We start from the raw sequence: 21,469 nt of genomic DNA, 5'->3' as shown, positions 1-21,469 counted from the left end.
GGGTTTTTCGGTAAAGTCACGTAGGTAAAAAATTATAGAAATGAAAACAACTAAATAAAATCACAAATTAAAGAAATAAAAAATTACAACTAAATAAAATCACGTTTTGGAAGCAACACAAGCCTCTGTCTTCTGGTGGAACAGCCACAGCAAAATGTCTTCAGGTTCCACCTAAAAAGGCTTGTGTTGCTTCCAAAACGTCGTGATTTAATTTAGTTCTCATTTTTTTAATTTAATTTGTGATTTAATTTAGTTTTCATTTCTATTATTTTTTACCTACGTGATTTTACCTAAAAAACCAAAGAGTATGGATCCTTGCAGTCACGAAAACTTCAAATCTAGAATGAGTTATTAATATGCAACACCTTCTTGGTTCTTTCGGTAAAGTCACATAGAAGGGAAATAATAAAAATAAAACATTATAATTTTATTATGTTTTATTTTATTACTTTATTATTTCCCTTCTATGTGACTTTACCGAAAGAACCAAGAAGATGAATCCCTGCAGTCACGAAAGCTTTACATCGAAATATGCAACACGTTTAAGGAACTCTATACGAAAGCGTGATACTTGCTAAACACTGTTAAGCTGCTGTGCCTCTTGCAAACCACTAGGTAATTTCACAATGCCGTTTAGTTTTCAAAAACTGACTACATCACGAATATGCATAATATAAATCTCATAACATATGGCTGCTGATGTATTTGTATAAATTTACAATATTGTTCGAGACTACATTTGGAATTTGTATAATCACCAAACATTAGCTACCCATAGTACTGTACTTAAGTACATCACTCGGTTAAAATAGCTTAAAGGGTAAAAAGTTATCCCCTTTTGAAGTTTTTATAGTAGAAAAAACTGTGCATGTGTTCATTAAACCAAAAAATGTGGAGTTAAATCGACAATAGTGTTTATTTCTGTAGACAAAAACGGCTAGTCAGCCATTTATGTCGATCGGTGGAGTAACACATAAATCAGAGCACTTGTCACATTAAGCTTACAAAATACTGTGAAGTTACCATTTGATGTGTATGACAGCAGCATTCAATGTACACTAAATCAAATTGTGTGAAAATCGTCACTTTCTTAAACAGAGCTAATAAATACATTTTACTTCAGCTAAGAAAAGGAATTACTGTATTCAAGTATAAAATTCTTTATTTAATTTACGAGCGTACCATACAAATGCAAGGGATGAACACTGCCTGGTTACGTTAGTAATGAATAATTAGTAGTGATAAGGTGAGGCCTGAGTGGCCGCAAGGGTGACGTGGTAACCGATGTGTGTGATGGGGTGGCAACACCGATGGGAATGATCGCAGATTCACATGTAAACAAGGTAGCGTTAGCTATGCTATATCACATTCCATTTCAAACACTGCCATCGTTAATGTATATTGCCAGCCAAGCAGTTGCTGCTATGGTGTGTGGGTTCGGCGTTGTCTTATTCTGTCTGCTTCTTTAAGAGTTGTCCTGCTTGGGGAAGAGGGGACCCGTTAAACCTGGAAGAAGAAAAATACCTGTTAAACCGAGCTTTATAAATTGTGGTATTCTATAAACAAGCACATTATTTCACATGTTTTTTGTAAATGAACAATGGTTCGGAGTGGCAATGTACACACATATTTGCAGGACACTTTGATATTATAAATGCACCATATATTTTTTGAAACAAATATAAACTCACGACAATTTGTTTTTCTTTTTAATGTTCATAATAATGATAATGTCCTTTACGTCTCCAGACCGCTTTTCAGGATCTTGCAATGGATAAAAAATATATATTTGAATGTAATGTAGCATTCTATGTAGGGTATAACATAACCAGATGGCTAAGCAGATGCAGCATCAGCTTAAAGGGTGGCCATCAGGTGAGTTGATGTTCGTCAATTTTCATCGGACTTATGGACTCTTGCGATTATATATATTTATTTCACCGACTCATCATCACACGTTGTATGACATCGTTTGAAATGATTGCTGCTGACGCGAAACTACATTCACTTGAGAACCTGTCCGAGTGGACATTTATATGTTATGGGTTGGGCGGGAACAACACAGCATACGGTGTCCACTGATAATAAAAACAGTAATTGTGTGTAATTACCAGTTTGCATAACAATTGTGTTGTGGGTGGGTCTGCATAACGGTCCTGTGTAAAAGGGCACATGTGTAACTGCAGTAACACCTTTGTTTTGTTCTGCACGGGCAGGTAGAGTTTAAACTCTGCCGGGAGCTCGTCTTCTGAGTAGAGGCGGTCCGAGAAGTAGACTCTTCGAACGCGGCAGTTGGCGTGAATCTTCCCAGACACAAAAACAACCGCAAACTTAGTACAACGATAGGACAAACTCACGTGATATTTGCCGTACAAAGGCGACTGAAATAAATGTATGTATTTTTTGTTGTTTATAAAAATTGTTATTACTGGACACTGTGGAATCAACAAAGGTAACAATGCACCCCTATACACCCATCCACCCTTCCTTAGCCTCCCTACCTAGCAATTTGATTAATTTCATGGTCATAATTCGACTAAAGAATTGATTGTTTTTTAAATCATATTTTTCTTGTATAAGTTATATTTTCTGTCTTGCACATTTTGTCTTATATTTTGGATTTGTTACATTATACTAAGAGTAGAATTTGTATTCATTTTAATAGATTCTTCCATGCATAATTTGACACATGAGTGTAAGAATTGGTTTTAATCGTTGAATCAATTAACCATTACACACCCTCTCAGCTGCTACACACCTATGAGCGGTAATATTCACAATGAAAGGCATGATTCTCGGGGATGATTTTCCCATGCAGTGCAGCTTTCCACTGTGAACGTGGTGGAGGGGGTTGTCGGGGGGAAGGGGTACCTGCACGCGCAGAGTCTCGATGTAGTTGGTCCCGTACGCTCTGCGTGTGAAGTCCGAGAGGTTGAACTGAATCTGGTTCCAGCCATCGTCGAGGCGCATGGGCATGGTGCAGATGAAGGGCTTCACGCGCGTTGTGCTCTGGTAGTTGCTGGCTCGGAATCGCCGGCGCACGTTTTTGTCGTCCAGAACCTGTCCCAGGTGAGAGGTCAATTGCGACGATTGGAGGGAATTATTTTGTAATTGTGATGATAAACATTTAATAAATTACATTTTAGAAAAATACAATTTGTTAATATATGAACACTTGAATATTAATTTTCAACATAACAGCAAAAAAATAATTATTTTGTAATTGAGTGTTTTTAAATTACCTGCACTTCGAAGGTGAAATACTTCTTTAGATTCTTGATGATCATAACTAGAAAGGGAAGCTTAATGCCCAGGGTTTTTTTCGGATCAGCAGGGCATGTGATGTACGTGGTACTGCAGTCAGACAAAGGCATGACATGTATATCACTACATAAAGAAAGCCACACACACACCTCCGATTATCACGGTTGGCTACGTATGGTGCAAAAGAAGTTCAACATACTGTACTGAAAAATAAAACAGAACACACTTCACTTTAATCTTAGGCACTATATCAAAAATAATGCCTTTTTGGTCAGAGAGGGTTTACTGAGTACATTTTTCAGGAGGAGTCTATATTGAGATGTTGGTCAATTTCAGAAACGAATGTTTAGCTTTGTGGGGGAGGAAACTGAAGCGCCCCAAAAAAAGACTCTCTCGCATACGAGGGTGATAACATAAGGGAAATAACACAAACATCCACACAGTATAACTTGAGTGTTATACTGTACAATATCCTGCCCACCCCATGTGTGTGGTCCTTAGTTAATCATGTACCTTTACAACGGTCCTGAGACTATTCACTGAACGTTTTATGAAGATAAATTCAGCTCAATTTTCCTTGACATCTTTTTTACCATTTATGTACAACCAAATCAGCTATCAACCAGTGTCCCCAGAAAAACCTATATTATGGACAACCAATGTACACAAGTGTGTAATATTTCATCTCTCAGTTCTTGTAAAATGCATTGCAACCCTTTGTTTTTAGTAAAGTGAAATGCAGCAGTTATTTCGTTTAAAATGTAAATATGATGAGGTAGTATTCAGATGAAATTGCTGTGATCCTGGGTTCAAATCCAGGCAACCGCCTGTAATTAAACTCGGTTTTGAAGTGCAGTGAGTTTATGGTCGTAGCCAGGCAACCAACAACACAAAAAATGACAAAAAAAAACATTTCATTAAATGTGTTTCTTTACATTTGGCTAATAATAATCCCTTGAGAATTTAAAATATATATTTTGACTTGTCATTTGAAAAACATTGCTTTCTATGTCAGGGTGGGAAGGATAGTGCCGCCCTCTACTGTGTACACCAGAAGTTACTTGCAAGGATCATTTGCCGTAGTTTTATGACATCTGACTGTGGCCCATTCTCTAAGACAGAGGATGTTAATGCTCTGCGATGCATCCAAATAGAATCTTCATTTCATGAGAGGGTGCTGATAGCACAGTCGAAATAAAATTGGGGGAAAAAACCCAATTATTGGTATTTTTAAATCCTTTATATTAAGTTCACTTGCTTGCTTGCGCGCTTACGACCGTGCAAATCTTTCAGTCGTTTTTTTACCCACTTCCCGTGATCCAATCGAGCTGACATTTTGCACACAGACTCGTTGTGCGTGACAATGAATTTTCGTGAATTTTTTTTCCAAAATGTTACACTTTTTAGGGAAAAAAAATTATATGTAATTACCAATTGCTTAATGGTGGAAAGCAATCATCTGACCCATAGGTGGCAGCCATCTCAAGCCAGAGGACGAGAGGACTCTAGCCACCACGCATATAAAGAATTTATAGTGAAAAACTTTGTTTTTACGGGTTAATTTTTTCTTTATCTGCACTGGTGATTGTTACCTGACGTTGGTTCCCTCCACCTCCAGCACCAGGGACTGGATGTCGTTGTCTGTGATTCGCTTGATGTGCCCGTTCCGCACCTGCTCGCACGTACACACCAATCACCATCACAGCCAACACCGTCATTAATTGCACCGTGCTTTTCTTTCACAAAGGGCCTGAGAACCCAGCTGACCTGCCAGAATTGAGCTGCACAGCGCATTTTTTTTATCTACAGCAAAAGACGAAAACTGAAGTCACGTCTTCTGCTATTAAAAAAAAGTTTGTAATTAGCTTTTTAAATAATAGTTGTTTATTAAAGTAACGATTGGAAAACTGATTGCACAGCAAAAAATATCACACCTTCATGAGAAAAACTTATCCAGCTTAAGGTCAGTAGCTGGTTGCATTAAATCCCTGAAAGGCAATTTTCCATGAGTGTAGGTGCAATTATTAAAAAGGAAAACCACTTTAAGGTGCTTTATGCAATCAGCAACGACGTGTATTTACTAATCCTTATTTTGAGGCAATTTAGGAGGCATGCCGATTGCATAATCCCACTTCTATGGTCTCCAACTTCACCAATTTGCGTTGACCAAAGTGGTGAAGTATGGTCAAATAACCCCCCAGGAAGCAGACAGCATGGGAGACAGCATCATCCAGCAATGGACTGACAAAATATCTGTATATGAATAGGCAACATACATAATGTGTATTTGTGCAAAAGGAGTAATTTCTACAGTACAGGACTCCTAATTACAAATCAATAATTCTCATAAACCTCACAGATACAGTGATTATGAGGCCTTATGGAAAACCAAGGACCACTGCCATAATCATGATTTGGGAAACAACAATTCAACGTATACAGGGGCAGTGCTGGAAATTAAAGCCGCATAACATTTCACGCCCCCCCTTGTCTGTGTTTTCTCCTCGCACCTGCAACGTAAATTGTTCTTACACTGCAGTAGTGCCACAATCTAATCACGTTACAATCTCAACACGCACAGAATCCCAAGCATGACACTTTTGATACGTTGCATCCCTTAGCAACGACAGCTGCTGCTATTGAGATTGCCATTATTAAGAGCAACCCACGTGGAAGGCAGCAGAGGCAACGGGACGACATTGAAAAGAAGAAGGGAGTGATGGAGGAGGAATGACAAACACCAGCAACAGATGGGAATGCAGAACCACGCCGCATATCCGATGATCGCATATCCGATGATCGCATATCCGACTCGCATGGTGCGGTGCAGTGTAGGCGAGCATGTGTAGGTTTGATGAGAAGTTGTCCTTTATATGATCGACAACAGTGGAGAACTGTAAGTAATCGTGTAGAGAAGAATAAATAATTGTTATGATGCTGATGATGATGTTTCTCACCTTCTTGTCCCATATCTGAAGGGGCTTGCTGCCGATGCTGTACAGGATGGACAGGAATCCGCTCTGGAAGGTGTTTTTAAACATCGTCGCTCGAATGCTGTAACTGCAAGCTGCTTATTCGCGATAGTTATAATTTAAGAACGTTTTGTTTTTAATGTTTTAAACAAAATATGACTTCAAGTGACTTGAAAGACGCCGCTCGATGTCTCCTCGCTGCCACTGCCGCGGGCCGCGTTCGGCCTCCTCTGCGTGGAGCCCCGAGGTCCCCGTCACCCCTAGCAACCAAGATCCCTCCGCGCGGCCTCCGCAACGGACAACCCCCAAAGCCGCACGGATTATTTTAATCGCCCGCTCGCCTTTTGCCAAACGAAGCTTGCCCCGGAGGTCTCGCCCCACCGCACGCGATGCAACGGTGGCGTTAAACCCGCCCGTCGGATTAAACACAGCCGTGAGCCTGGGAACTTGGGCGCGCTCACTCGCGTCTTGCTGCTGCTGCTACTACTACTGCTGCTACTACTACTGCTGCTACTGCTGCCGCTGCGGAGGTTTCTGCACGCGGAGAGGCCGAGCGGTGGGGAGGGGTGGTGAAGCGGCCGCCCCCGCGTGTGTTTACCCCCTCGGGCTCGCGCGCGTTGCCATGGCGAGGGCTGGACGGCGCGATCTCATTGGTCGAAGACTCGCCCCTCCCCCCCACTGCCGTTGCCCTAATAAGGCGAGGCGGTGGGAGGAGCCGTGGGATTTGGCGCCAAAAGAGGGCAGGAGGGCGACCCGCACGTGTTGTGGAAACGCGGGAAAGCGACGTGGTCGCCAGGCGCAGTGCAACACGTGGATACCTGGCAGAGTGGGGAGGAGGAGGAGGCACTTGAGATTGTGTTTATGAGCGCTGTGGTAACAGCCCCCCCACCACTTACCCCTCTGGACAAAGACACGAAGCTTGTATTCAGGTTTCCATTGGGACTGTCTGAATTGAAATAATGGGGCCGTTACACACAATATTGCTGATACGTCACTGGTTGTGTTTGTTTAATTTATGGGTTGAGTAGATTGTTTCCTTCAATGTCTACTCGTAATAAAAACAATAATTAAGTCGTGGAAATTAGATTCAGATATTTCAAAGTAATTATAAATGACACTTCTGATTTATTGAAATACGAGTCATAAAGTACTGTAGCAAATTATAAAAACAGCTTTGCATTGTATGTTGAACTTCTTTTGCACCCTACGTTGCCAACCGTGATAATTGGAGGTGCACAACTTATATCTCGGTTGCATTGTCCGGTTTGTCGCCCTATTATCACTTCTCTGTAAAGTCATCTGTATCATTTCGTTTGTACCAATTTGTTCTGTATTGCTATGGCCATTCATCTAAATCAAGTATGTTTACCTTCTTGATTTAAAGCTTTCGTGACTGCAGGAACCCATACTCTTTGGTTCTTTCGGTAAAGTCACGTAGGTAGAAAAATAAATGAAATAAAACAAAAAATAATATATCACGTTTCGATCGCAACACAAGCGGATAAAACAATCCATCGAAACGTGGCGATAGATTATTTTTTGTTTGATTTTATTTATTTTTCTACCTATGTGACTTCACCGAAAGAACCAAAGAGTATGTTTACGTTTTCAAGCATTTAATATCGACTCTTACACCCAGTATTCGATATCTCATATAAGCATAAAGGCATAATTTAATTTTTTTGCACGTTACTGTTGAATCATCCGTATATTGCGCAACATCCTGTGTTAAACACTGCGGCTTCGTCGACCTTGTTTTGCAACACAGTTAACACGCAAACCATTTCATTCTACTCGAGGCACAATTTCCTCCCCATCTCGCCCCCTTTGTCGAGAAACTACACTTTTGCAGACCATTTCCATAACTAGGGCGATATAGACGGATAACAAGGGAGTGTCATTTACCCTGATAAAGGCAGATTAATCACAGGTTCTCTTATCGTTACAGCCCGTCTCAGGCAACACACACACACACACAAAAAGACAACCCGTATTGAACAAGTCCTTTGCGTTACCATGACCCCCGTCCACCCAATCAAAGCACACCGCAGCCGATGCAACAGCAACACATTTCAAAATCGGGTTCGAACATTTTGTCACAAGTCGCAGACCCGAACACATTATACTCTTTAACTTCCACTTCGACTTAAACGACGGCGTATTCGTGTTACACGCAGAGCATTATCGCACGCAACATTTGCGGTCAATTGCCGGCAGCACGCATAAAGCCAGTGCCATACTCCGTTATCGCCGTTCCAGTGAACTTTTCAAAATGTATACATTGTACTTCTTGTTCTAAGTGTACAGTATTCGTATCGCAGGGGTGTTCCTTGCAATAAACGTAGACAAATGGCGATCTTAAATAAAACTGAAATGAAGGCTCACTGTGACTGGTAAGGGATAACTGGTCAACCGTAGGTACGCAGAAACATGTTTTATTGTGAAATGTGGGTTTCAAACATTGGACAAAAATGTTATCCGGGTAAAATGGCCTAAAAAAATCAACTACGCGTGAAAGAAAACCCACCATGCTCGAAATTAGACAAAAAAAATAAGGAATTGCGTTGGCAGTGATGTGCAGGCACCACACAAAACGTACCACATTCGTTATTAACACTGCCCTATAACAGGCTAACGTGTCGGGCAACAGCCCTTCTTCAGAGAAGAGGGCAAAGCGAATGACTTAGTTAATTTCCTACCCACTCGCTGATTACCCAGCACAGCAAAACACAAAACATCTCTTTAGAAATTTCAATCCTTTGATCCGTGCAACACCGCAAGTTGCCAGGACGCACGGTGGCCGCGCATTTGAAATGCAGCAACGGCTATGGCAACGCGACACCCAACGAGCGCACAATGGGGGGGGCAAAGCTTTATCACGTTTATTAAAGAACAGCGTTTACACCCCGGACCGTCTCCTCTCGTCAAACATCCACGCACACACACGCACACAGTCGCTGTTAAGGCGCATCCTGCACGGGGGGAGGAGGGGAGGGGGACACAGACAGCACCAGTGGGCACATTGCAGGGCGGCGTCAACATTCAAATCAAGTCAGACCATCGCAACAGTTGTTATTACTACTGCAACTAAGAATTTCTTCTCTTCTTTTTTCAGTATTACAAAATGTGTGTACTGTATTGTAAGCAGCCACTGCGACGAACGTGGGCGCACCGCCGACCATTCTCTGCGGCCGTGCGGCTATAGACTTCCCATTTAAAAAAAAAATACTGAATTAACAGGATTCGAGTGGAGGCCCCATTTCGATGTCTTCAAGGTCCTGGTTATTTATCAAGATATCAGGAGCCGCCCCCTCTTCCCACCCCCCTCCTAAACAAAAAACACTAAAACGCGTGCATGTTCAACGACAAAACCTATCATGAGGACTCGTGGGCCAGACGGTTTGCGGTGGTCAGCACTGGGTAAGAGACGTTTGGCAATTCTCGTGACCCAAGCACCTTGTGTTCGTCAATAAATGTCATCCATTGTACCGTTTGGGTGCCTCTGTCCTGAAAATGTTCGGTGTCAACTGGTGGCGAACTTGGGGGCAACTTAACTATCGGGTTATGCCTGCATGGGCCGTTCTTTGGGAGCAACACATAAGCAAGCCGAACTGAACAGGCATGTCTGAGCACCAGGTTGGCCGAAGGCTGCCTCTGCACTCCACCACTGTCACCCACAGTTTGACCATCAAAATGGCAGACGCTTCACGCATAGCAGGGCCCAAGGTGAAGTTGGTGGCAAGAAAAGCTCCCATCAACTAAACGCTGCAAACACCGCTGCCTTGCACGCTGCAACGCATTAGTATTGGGGGGGGGGGGGGGAGGTGTTTAATAGCGCGGTCACGCACAGACCACTCACGGACGTGTCGTTATGTTGGTGCCACTGGCCGCTAAACATGAGCGCTGACCACCAACCTGGTGGGCAGCGACGCCACGCACCCACACCCAACAGAAAATAGAAGTGGTAAAAGGACTGTTGCATTTTCGGTACGGAACTCGAGATACAATACGCACCGTGTACTTTTACACTATTTGGTCAGAATTGCTTAGTCGCGGTCACATGTGCAAATCACACAAGCGCTGTTTTTACCAGGGTTCTCTCTTTTTAATGTGGTTCTTAAACATTTGGCGATCCCCTCCGGTCAATGCACGGGCGACAGGGAAATTCGAGGCGATGTTTGCAGCAGCAGCAGAACGTGAACGGCACAGATTCAAAAATAACAGTACTGTAATTTATATAAAAAAGATAATCGAAATGTGACCGCTGGCCACTCCGATATTCCACACCCTGCCAGCCAGTGGAAGCAAACGGTGTACGCGACCACTACTCAACAGCACAAACGCATTTTCAGCCAAAGACCGGCAAGGTAACACACACACACAGCAGAGGGCCAGGCCTATTTTCAGCAGATGCTTCCATAAACAGTTTGACAAGTTGATTGATCCCCGTTTCTTTATAATTCATTCTCGTTATTTAGTTTTCACCAAGTAGGCTGTTGTTGCAATAACCCATCCACAAAACTATGTGAACAGGTCATACTATGGCTATGGCGGTCTGCCCAAAGGTAGACCTTGATGCGTTTTAAGTTATTTTTTTACTGGCATTAAACCTTTCCAATACATAAACAGCACAGCACAGATCACAACGGGGGGGCCTTTTCTTCCCACGACAATCTAATTTCCACATTGATCAAGGTCCATTTCAGCCTGCTGCACATCGAGTAAGAGCGAATGAAGGCGTCTTTCAAAGGGACATTGGCTTGCATGTCCGCTTGTACAATTGTCCATGTAACAAAATAAAAATAATCCAAAACAATAAATAAACATCAGCGTTCGCAGGTTTCCAGCAGTTGGGAGGATATTCCATTCCATATTGAATTATTCATGTACACAACATAATTAGAAAAAATGATTTCCTTTAATGAAAATATTAGGTTTCACCCTTTTAAAAATTAAGCAATGTTCTCAACGCATTATTTCCACAAGTTGGACGAATTGATATCCACATTTTTCAAGTGCTCTTTCTGAGTATGATATCTATTAAATTCTGGAGTAAGGCTATTGCTAAGCACAATTAACCGTAAAATTAGTACATAAGCATTTAAAAACTGGTTTAAGTTGACATCATAATAGCCCAAAGGCCAATATCAAAATAAATTATCACCTCAGCACTTGCACAGCCTAGCATGTTCTTTGCTTTTGCGAAATCAATCGCCATTAATTTCTCATGATGCCTTTTGCACAGGAATGCAAACCTTCATTTCCGTACCCTATGTCATTACCATACACATCCTGTGGACTGCAGTACTGCTATTTTTACAAAGCCATGAAAAACGGAAATGTTAAGCACCAAAATGCAGAAAACTTTTTTTCTTATTGTAGTCACAAAAGATGCTACATGAATGCATACTTTTTCCTTGAAAACATGGGATAAAATAAATTTGGGGGAAAGAAAAAGGCCCCTAAATAAGGGATTTCAAACACTGGAAAAAAACAACCTCACTGCCTTTAAACACGTGCTTTAGTAAAGAACTCCTTCCCGCCTTATGCATGTTTGAATAACCTTGGGCTCCTCTCAAAGAATAGTCAGGAATCATTTGGTGAACATGGAAAGGGTACAAAATTGTACAGCTCCACCTTTATGTCCAAATGGCAACGCTGGATGCAGGTCAAATCTACAGAAAACTGCCCAACCTTGATTAGATGCCTTTTCAGCCGATACTGAACATGTGAACATCAGCAGTCCCTCCACAAAAGTCCGTCTGCAATAACATATTTGTGTTGTACCCGTGAGGTCTTGTACGAATGTTTAGTATATATTGCAGTATATTAATAAAAAAAATAAGAAAAAAATTTAACAATAATAATTAAACAAGACCCTTAGAAAATTCTAAACCTTTGTACGGCCTGTGCATCACGACAAACTGTAAATCGGATTTCCAACCAAACCTGAGGAAGCCAGCTCACCCGTTCCGGACAACGCCAAAACCTGACCCATCCCCCGCTTGCTTAATGACATTAGTGGCAGGTTGGGAGATTTCTGTTTTACAGTGGCTGCCCCAACCGATTGCTCGGTCTCGGCCGCACACACGTGTGGCCACAGCGGCCCATCGCGACATCCACGGGGCCACACGGCACCCCCCCAGGGGCTACTGCTGTGACCCGCCGACCGCTGCTGCCGTTTGCAGGGGAGGGGTGGCGGGAGCCCCGGCGGGGGACAGCATGGCCCCCCCTGACGTCAGGCTCCCACGTGGTGAGCTCAGGCCTGCTGGAGAAAGAGATGTATGAGGGGGGAGGAAGTGACTAAAGGGCATGGCAGAGACAGCATTACAAACTGCCCAAAATATGCCTGATCTCACAGTATAAGTTGAGTCTGGACAGTGCTTGGATGGAGGGCCATGCTCACCAGTTGTCATAGGCACCTGTGAGGCTACAGGTGGGACAGTAGAGGGGAGTGAACCAAAATCCATTGCTATCTTGTATTTCTTTGCTCCACACCTTCACCAACCCACACTGACCAGAGAAATATGGACAAATAACCCCCACGACCTGCACAATATGGGAAGGCCATTGCAGTCAGTGGACAAAGGGCTGTGAATGTCTGTTAACAGTGCTGATTTAGAGGCCCTCTGATCACTCAATTTCAGCACTCTTCCGCTGTGTTTTTTCTGTGTCCTTCCCCCCAATATTATCCCGATTGTATTATTGGTGTTATTTTATTCGGAATGGCCCGAGGAAGTCTATATCACGTAACTATTTCCGAGATGCCTTTAAGTGACCTCTGATCAACACACTTGGGGGGCAGAACTTTCCCACCCACCCTGCTTCAAGGTAATGCTGTCCAGCGACATTCCTGATGCTATTACAAATATTGTAGCTGGAATTAATCAAAATTCAGTGAATTTTTTGTTGTTGCCGAGTTCATCACACTAAACTTAACCTGGTACAATAACAGCGGCTGCCTGGATTCGAATACAGGACCTCAGCAAGTGCAAGCTCAGCGCTCTGACTTCTGCCCCACACGGCCACCTCCATTTACACTATTTCTATTAAACTATCAATTCAACTATACGTGATGTGCACCAGTGGGCCATCACATGCTTTATACACATTCTGCCACAAGTATTGCATAAACAATTACTAATGCAACACTTATTTGCTTGGCCAAAATTTATTGAAAACACTCTCCCTTTGAACCTTATGGGCAGGTCCCCGGGGGCCCCATAAGCCCCCGGCTCTCGCGTAAACTGCGTTGCGACGTCATTTTATGTCTGTTGAAGGCGAACGATACGGCAATCTATTCCTCTCGACGAGCTCTACACGATGCGCTAATAAAAGTTGTTTCTTCTGCGCATTCGTCCTCGCTGCGCTTGGACATGACAACAGAATGATCCACGCCAGGTGGGTCACGGTGTTTATGTGCGCGGTGGGACGGAGTCGCTAAATTACGATTTTGACTGGTTTATTTGGGACCCCGGGGTCCCGCCATAAGGTGAATTTATCGCAACACTGCACTGCTGTGTATAAATGCGATATATTGAAAATGTTACACTACGGGTTACAAAACAAGCAAGTCTGCAAATATCATTCAGTATCTATCCTGTGTACACTGTGGTAGCCAACATTGAACTGCATATTCAATATCTTTATACCGTATTAAACAGATACAAACCATTTACCACTAAGTTATTGACCAAAATAGGCATTTCAAATCATGCTGTCACTCTCTCGTACATTTTTCTGGCTAAAATAAGAAAATGTCACCCACGACTTGACAACAATGGCAATGATTTGCTAAGTCACGGAGCGATACAGACCTGGGGTGGAGCTTGGGGTCGTGGAGTTGCCAAACAAACCACTCATCGAGCCCTTCCTGCCATGCTCCTTCACCACGGGGTCTGCCAAACACAACACAAACCATTCAAACGACCGCAACTTCACCTTCAAATACATATCAATGATTTGTTTATGCATTATGCTGAATCATTAAAATATGATAAACATCAAATATTTTTTTAGGCAAAATTACGAGGGTCAGACTGAAAATGTCCATGATGTTTAACATGCTCTCAGTGTGAAAATAGTGTTAAATGGTAAAAAAAATCGGTAACCGTGGAAGGAAATTTGTTTCACGTAGAACATGGTTAATATTTTATTATTCCAAGTATGCCTGTGTATGGTCACATCACTTTATTTTCAACACACTTTACAAGCTCTGAATGCCAAGGTCCCAAAGACTAATGAGTAAGTATTATTTGCCACATTGGTGTAATAATATAACAGGCATGCATCATATCAGAGGGACATTAGGAGAAGCAGCAAGATGCATCACACCGTGTGTGTGTGTATATATAAACAACTTGGCAAGGGCAATATGCACGCTGCGCTGGCACCGTGTCAGACGTACAGAAGTATGGATGCTCCATGGCCTCGCGTGGCGTGAGCCGGGTCTGATGGTCGTATCGCAGCAGCTTGTCCAGAAAGTCGAGCGCCTCGGGGCTCACTAGGTGCTGGTTCTCGCTGTGCACAAATCTCTCCCAGCGTTTACGCGAATGCCTGTGGGCACATTGCAACACAAATCAGTTGGCTCGCGTTTGTGTGGTTCACAAGCTGCAAGTGAATCTTTCAGCATCAGTGGTGGGGAACATTTTCTTGATGACCATAAATTACTTTCAAATACCTTTTGTAGGCCAAACATTACATACGTAGCGTTATCCAATAAGAGTTCACCTTTACAGGGTGATTGATGTACTAAAATTACAAATGATTTTGCCTGGTCTAGCCAATTAATGTGGCCAAGATTCTTGCGGTGCTCCAAAACTATCGTTTGCAAGCTATTTCGAAGTGGTAGGCCTCGTGTGGAAAATGGTGGCATGAAATAAAGTAATGGGCTGATTGCAGTTTGTGGGCCATAGATTCCTCACTCCCTTTAGTTGTGAACACACCATAAAATTCCCATAAGAAATGCAGCACAAACCATGCAATGACTATTGTTTCACAAGCCTAGTTGCTAATGAAGGTTTGGTTGATAAAGAAACCGTAACTTAACTACAGCTGAAATGAAGACCTGTGGAACCCACCTGCCCAGTATGTCATTGAAGCGTGGATCAAGATCGATATTGTACTTGTCGATGTATGTGTAGAGCTCTTCTGTGCCCAGCACGCGTGCGATACGCACGAGCTGTAGACATAAACATACATTCACAAAGAGTTCCACTGATGTTTTCAACACACACTTGAGGTGTATAAAACACGTGCAGTGAGGAAGTGTCCAATTTAAAGCTCTTACCTGGTCGTAGTTGTCGTGCCCATGAAAGAATGGCTCCTTGCGGAAGATCATGCTTGCCAGCATGCATCCAAGACTCCACATGTCAAGGCTGTAGTCGTACATCTGACATCACAAAATCAACATTTTAATATCATGGCCTCGCCAATAGCCCTTCTGGGAAAAAAGTTTGACTATGAATGGTGCAAAAGAAGTTCACCATACATACAAAGGCCAAACTGGTAAGTAGCAACATAATTTGCTCATGACAAAATTACACAGAATGCACCTGATCTCATTACAATATCATAATCTAAGTGGTGTGGAGCCAGGACAGTGGTTGGATCGGCGGAGCTACATGATGAACATCAGAGGGCAGTGCCGCACAATCCATTGTTGCACTCTACTTTGATGCTCCTCACCAATACCAACCGCACTGAACATCTTTAAGTATGGTCAAATAACCCCTACAACCCGCACGGCATGGAGGTTTTCATCCAGTAGTGGATTGACATAAGTGCTGTATGTGTACAATGTTATTTGCAGGAAAGTAGTTTGCCTATAAGAACTTATCCCACTTGCCCAATATCCACCAACCTGATAGTCAACCAGCAGCTCGGGGCCTTTGAAGTATCGGGATGCCACTCTTACATTGTACTCTTGCCCAGGGTGGTAAAACTCAGCCAGGCCCCAGTCTATTAGCCGAAGCTGTAGAAAGACATCGGACGTACAGCACATCAGCATGGCTAAGCTGCATTTGCACAAGGCTGTAATAAAAGCTGTAGTGTAAAGACCCACAAATAATTGAGTTGACAGATGTCTATGAAACATAAGAATAAAGACAACTCTCATTAGGGGCCTTAGTACCAAGAGCTGAGAACCTAAGCCTTGTAGCAGGAGTGAAAATAGCACATGAATGTTAGCTGTGAGCAGTACATTAATAAGTAGTTGATCAGCATTCTAACCATCTGCAAAACGAATGCGTTGTTACCTTCCGGTTCTCGTGATCAATCATGACGTTGTGCGGTTTTACATCCCGGTGCATTATGCCCATGCTGTGACAGAAGTCGAGGGCCTTCGGAAAAATGGCAGCAGCAGAATACACATCAGACTTTCTCAAGCACAAAATAATTTTATCACAAAACTATAGGTCAAGTGAGACGTTTCAACACTGCAAATTGCATCATAAAAGAGCCTGCACTTTGAAAACTGAACTATGGTCTTTCCCCCTGACATCATATCCAAAGGTACACAGCTTTTTAAACTGTAAAAATCTACTGTCTCTTCCATAACTGTATTACATCATGCAGAGCATTGTGGATGGGAGATGTTGACAGTTGCACCTCAAGTATTCTTGCCAAGTTCTGTCAGCTCATGAAATACGAATGAAATTACAACTGGACTACACACATTACAAGTATAAGTCAAAGAGAATGTATTCATATTCAGATGCAGGCATTTGTATGCCTTCAGTCTAGTGCTAAGCAACACAAGATAAGGTGTGGGATAGATGGATGGCATTAGTGCCTCACCTTCAGGATTTCATACATGTAGAAGCGAATGTCCTGATCTGTTAGCGTCTGGTAGAGTTGCTGTAACAAAAGAAAAATGTGGCCATGGAGGAGGAAAAACCTTTCAACAGTTTTATGGACATTTTGTACAATGAAATACTTAATATGCAAGCCAGGCTTTTTAAGCCTAAAAAAATTATCAAGTTGAACAGTGTACAGAAATTAATAGCTTACATAATTGTGTATATAGTGAGAACATGCAAAAGCAACAACTGTACACTACACAAAAAAGCTACAAAAAAACAGGTTGCCAAGCTAAATGAGCATGTGGGAGGTAAATGCATTACCTTGTAGTCTGTGTTGTTAACGTATTCAAATACCAGGGCCGGTGTCCGGGACTACAGAACAACACACCACATGCCCATCAGACCATGGCAGCAGGGTAAACAAAGCAATGCAAACTTTCCATGCCATACCATTTCAACTACACAACAAAAAAATGTTAGCTTAATTATTAGCCAAAGCATGATTACATTATTTGTTTCACTTGTGTCCTTTTAAATGTTGAAAGGTTCTCGTAACTGAACAAAAATGTATTGATTTACAAGGTTTCCTGAAGGTCCTTCTGAGTGATGGGGAAAAAAATAGCCTCACAGGAAAAACCCACAGACATCACCTCTGCTAAATATCAGGGTGGATATTCAAATAATTGTATTGCTTAAATTGACGACCATCCTTCTCCTTGCAGCACCATTTGAAGCAAACGATTGGGTTTTCGCCCTCAAGGACACCCTGCAGGCGCTTCTATGCATATTGCTCAGTGTGCCCTGCATCATTGAGTGAAGGCAGCAGTCCTGCTCTGTGCAACAGCGGTCGTACGATTTAACACACACCACGGGGTCCTTGACGATGTCCAGTAGAGTAATTATGTTGGGACCTCCGCGCAAGTTCTGCAAGATCTTGATTTCTCGCTTTATCTTCTTCTTTTTGACTGGCTGCGCACACAAGGGGATTTGCATCAGCCACTGCCAACACTAAAATAGCACGAACATCCAACACCGAAGCTTCAGCGAGCAAGTGTGACTGCAAGCAGTAATGCTTACCCACCTTGAGAATTTTTACCACGACCTTCTCGTTGTTGGTGATGTTTATGGCCTCGAACACCTCACTGTACTTGCCCCGACCCAGCTTCCTCACCAGCTGATAGTCGTCCTGGTTCCTGGAAAGTGTGAACAAAGCTATATTCACAATTCAAGCATGCACCAACATATGGTTTCAACCGCACCACCACACTGAGAAGCACAATGCACTGCACCGTCGTTTCCCAATCGAGCCCTCCCACACTACATGAACCAGGGCATTGTTTATTTATGCCGTACTCCCATACTCAAGGACAGTGGTTCACAGTGTGTCACATGCTCCTGGGATTTTGGACCAATGGTAATTTGACTATAAAGCCAGGAGTCATAAAACAAGGAAATGCTTGACTGTGTGACAGCTATTTGCTTTTAAGCAATAAGGAACTATGGAGCAAAAAAACTCAACACCCGCCTACTGGACTAATGGAGCTACAACAGCCTGGTTTCAAAACAAGTTACTAACGATCTGCATGGTTCTCGCCAACGTCTAGCCTGAGACACAAGCCTAAAATCTAGACAAAAGACAAGCAGCCATAAGGCACGCCACAAAAGGCCGGTCAAGCAGACAGTGGGTGGGTCGAGATAGGGGGATTGTTCTGTTATATGGTAATTTGCTAGTAACAAAAGCAACATGTCAGTGTGCCTGAACAAGAAAGTTAACATTATCATCAATTGCACACACATATACATCAGAAATGTGAACAATGACGAGCAAGATTAGACGCCGATGATTGTGTGCGCGCTTCTTACCCCCACTCTACGACGTGCGCCTCATAGTCCCAGTAGTCTCTCGCTCGGTGCGAGTTTGCCTCCGCGTACAACTTGGGTCGGCTAGCCACGGGGCCCGACATGGCGACCACAAGCGGCGGCACCCTGTCCGTGCCTCAGGGGAACGTGGCTGAGGGACGAGAGAGAGACAGAGACGGGAAAGCCCGTGAGCGAGAGTGACGGTGGAATGAGGAAGAGCTGCTGGCACAGTGTGCTTTGCGCGACTAAGTAGCCCGTGCTTGGGGTGGGGATATTAATGCCGATTGTATGGGGCTCCTTTCATCCTGGAGGGTCGTACTTAAAAGAAGCTTGCCTCACACGTTCCCGGGATCTGATTACGGGGAGCGATGGGATGCCCGCGTGATCTGGGTCTGACCAGGTATTGGTGATATGTTAAATTGGGGACTGGCCAGGTAGCTGCGTGGGGTAATAATACCTGATGCAAGGTTCACGTTGGGTTTTATAATCAGGACGGGTGTAAGGGTCGGGTCAGATACAGGACATAGGTCGAGTATAGACGGACACATAGCTTAATTACAATCGCCAGGCTGGTTACGTGGAACTTACTTATGCAAGGACTGCTTGTATAATAAAGGACAAGCCCAGTACAAAGGCCAGTCCGGGAGTAGGGGCCCACGACAAGGTACGGTTGGATACAGGGATACGGATATTCGAACTCTTTAGAGGATGCGGTGAACAATTATGCCCTGCGATTGGATTCAACCACGGATAAAAAGAGACGTGGCACAGGATAAACGGCCCTGCTACTGGGTATAGCGACCCAGCTTAGAGTATAGCGATTTGGTAAAATAATCTGTTGTAGAGTACAACAGGCCGTACCCACAGAATCCAGATACGAGATAGAATGTGCTATAAGAACCGGCTGTAAGATATACAGCCCCGCTATGGGAAACAGGACCACGCTAGCGCTATTGTGGTACAGTCATACTAAGACTTTACTTTCAGGGGGGGTCCATGCTGATAATGGATCATTTGGATGTTCAGGCCAAACAGGGCCCTGCCGTCAGGATGTACCGGGCCCTGCTAGGGGGCTTAAGGCCCCCCCAAAACACACAACGCCATTAGGGGGTAGAAGGCCTTACTAGGCGGTATAGGACCCGGTCAGGGTAATGGGACCTCGCTATTTAATACAGGATTCTTCCAGGGGATACAGAAACCCGCTGGGGGGTATAGGGCACATTTAAGAGGCAGAGCCCCCTCCGCTAGGGGGTACAGCACCCCTAGAGGACCCAGCTAGGGGGGTATAGACCCCGATTAGGGGGCACAGGAGCCTCAAAAGGACGCTGCTCTCAGGGCCCGGCTCGGGCCGGCACACGTGACCGCTAGGCCGAGGCCTCGTGCTCGCCTGACGGGGAGGTCTCAAACCTCGCCGCGCCCGCGTTTCACGGAGGAGGGCGCCTCGAACCGCGGCGAATTCGCGACACACGACAGCAACAAAAAACCGAGCGGAGGCGAAACCGTCGCGATTCTTTTCTTTCTCCATCGAGTATTATTTCATTCGTTTTAAAAAAAAAGTGGAATGGGGGGTTAAAGAAGCAGCCGCTTACGGTCGCGACGCGCGGCCTCGCTTGCGCTGCCCGGGCCGCCGTGGAGCCGCAATATGGCGGCCGCTCCCTCCCCGAGCCCCTCCCCTCGACTCCCCCAACAGCCCCTCCCCTTCCCTGTTAGCCCCTCCCCTTTCCCATTAGCTCCTCCCACTTTCCCACTAGCCCCTCCCCCTTTCCCACGGCCCCTCCCCTTTTCCCACTAGCCCCTCCCCCTTTTCCACTAGCTCCTCCCACTTTCCCACGGCCCCTCCCCCTTTCCCACTAGCCCCTCCCCCTTTCCCACGGCCCCTCCCCCTTTCCCACGGCCCCTCCCCTCCAACTACTCTCCCTTTCCCTTAACCACCCCCCCCTCCTCCCCTCTTCCTCAACTCACGGCCCCTCCCCCTTTCCCCCCCACCCCCCGTCGGCCCCTCCCCTCCGCTCGAGCCCGGTCACGTGACCGCGCGCGCCGATCGCGGGAAAGCGCGCGCGCGCGCGTGCGCGTCAGTGGGGGAGGGGAGGGGGGGGCAGTGGGGGCGGGAGAATCGATGTGTTCATAGATTACAAGCGACTAAATAATCGATTAAATTGATTGCAATCGATATTTCATCGATCAATTAAATCGCGAGGAAATAATTAAATACAGATTCATCTGAATCGATTCATACACGTTGCTCGCATGGTGTGCTCAACAATCGATATTTCATCGATTATCGCTCGCATGCTGCGCTCAACAATCGATATTTAATCGATTATTGAGCGCACCATGCGAGCAACGTGTATGAATCGATTCAGATGAATCTGTATTGAATGATTTCCTCGCGATGTAATTGATTGTGGCGTTCGACTCGCGATATTCTCGACAATTGATTTTGTTTCGATTTGAAGCTTTCGTGACTGCAGGAATCCATAACTCTTTGGTTCTTTCGGTAAATTCTAGATTTGATTCATATTCTTAGGTTTTATTGGTAAAGTCACGTAGGTAAAAAATAAAAATTAATAG

At 44.2% G+C, this 21,469-nt stretch overlaps 2 protein-coding genes across 3 annotated transcripts; both read right to left on the bottom strand.

The window, feature by feature from the left end:
* Window positions 1-897: 897 nt before the first annotated feature.
* LOC133340096 (cilia- and flagella-associated protein 20) lies at window positions 898-6,829 on the bottom strand. The gene is made up of 6 exons (XM_061548163.1): window positions 6,222-6,829; window positions 4,857-4,936; window positions 3,243-3,354; window positions 2,872-3,060; window positions 2,193-2,303; window positions 898-1,506 (listed from the first exon to the last, which is right to left on the bottom strand). The coding sequence occupies exons 1-6, from the start codon at window positions 6,303-6,305 to the stop codon at window positions 1,501-1,503; spliced, it is 582 nt and encodes a 193-aa protein (XP_061404147.1). The 5' UTR covers window positions 6,306-6,829; the 3' UTR covers window positions 898-1,500.
* A 2,274-nt stretch (window positions 6,830-9,103) lies between these two features.
* LOC133340078 (casein kinase II subunit alpha-like) lies at window positions 9,104-20,571 on the bottom strand. 2 transcript variants are annotated; one of them, XM_061548147.1, is made up of 13 exons: window positions 20,488-20,571; window positions 18,902-19,049; window positions 18,120-18,231; window positions 17,906-18,007; window positions 17,360-17,410; window positions 17,034-17,093; window positions 16,493-16,576; window positions 16,099-16,209; window positions 15,526-15,627; window positions 15,317-15,417; window positions 14,644-14,792; window positions 14,054-14,134; window positions 9,104-12,504 (listed from the first exon to the last, which is right to left on the bottom strand). In XM_061548147.1, the coding sequence occupies exons 2-13, from the start codon at window positions 19,000-19,002 to the stop codon at window positions 12,386-12,388; spliced, it is 1,173 nt and encodes a 390-aa protein (XP_061404131.1). In that variant the 5' UTR covers window positions 19,003-19,049; window positions 20,488-20,571; the 3' UTR covers window positions 9,104-12,385. The 2 variants fall into 2 exon arrangements, with proteins under 2 accessions (XP_061404131.1, XP_061404138.1); XM_061548154.1 differs by having other exon boundaries at window positions 9,104-12,501.
* Window positions 20,572-21,469: the final 898 nt, after the last annotated feature.

Source organism: Lethenteron reissneri, chromosome 9, assembly GCF_015708825.2.
Source record: "Lethenteron reissneri isolate LAM-NWPU_2019-01 chromosome 9, ASM1570882v1, whole genome shotgun sequence".
NCBI lineage: Eukaryota > Metazoa > Chordata > Hyperoartia > Petromyzontiformes > Petromyzontidae > Lethenteron > Lethenteron reissneri.
This window is presented reverse-complemented; position numbering and strand designations above follow the sequence as displayed.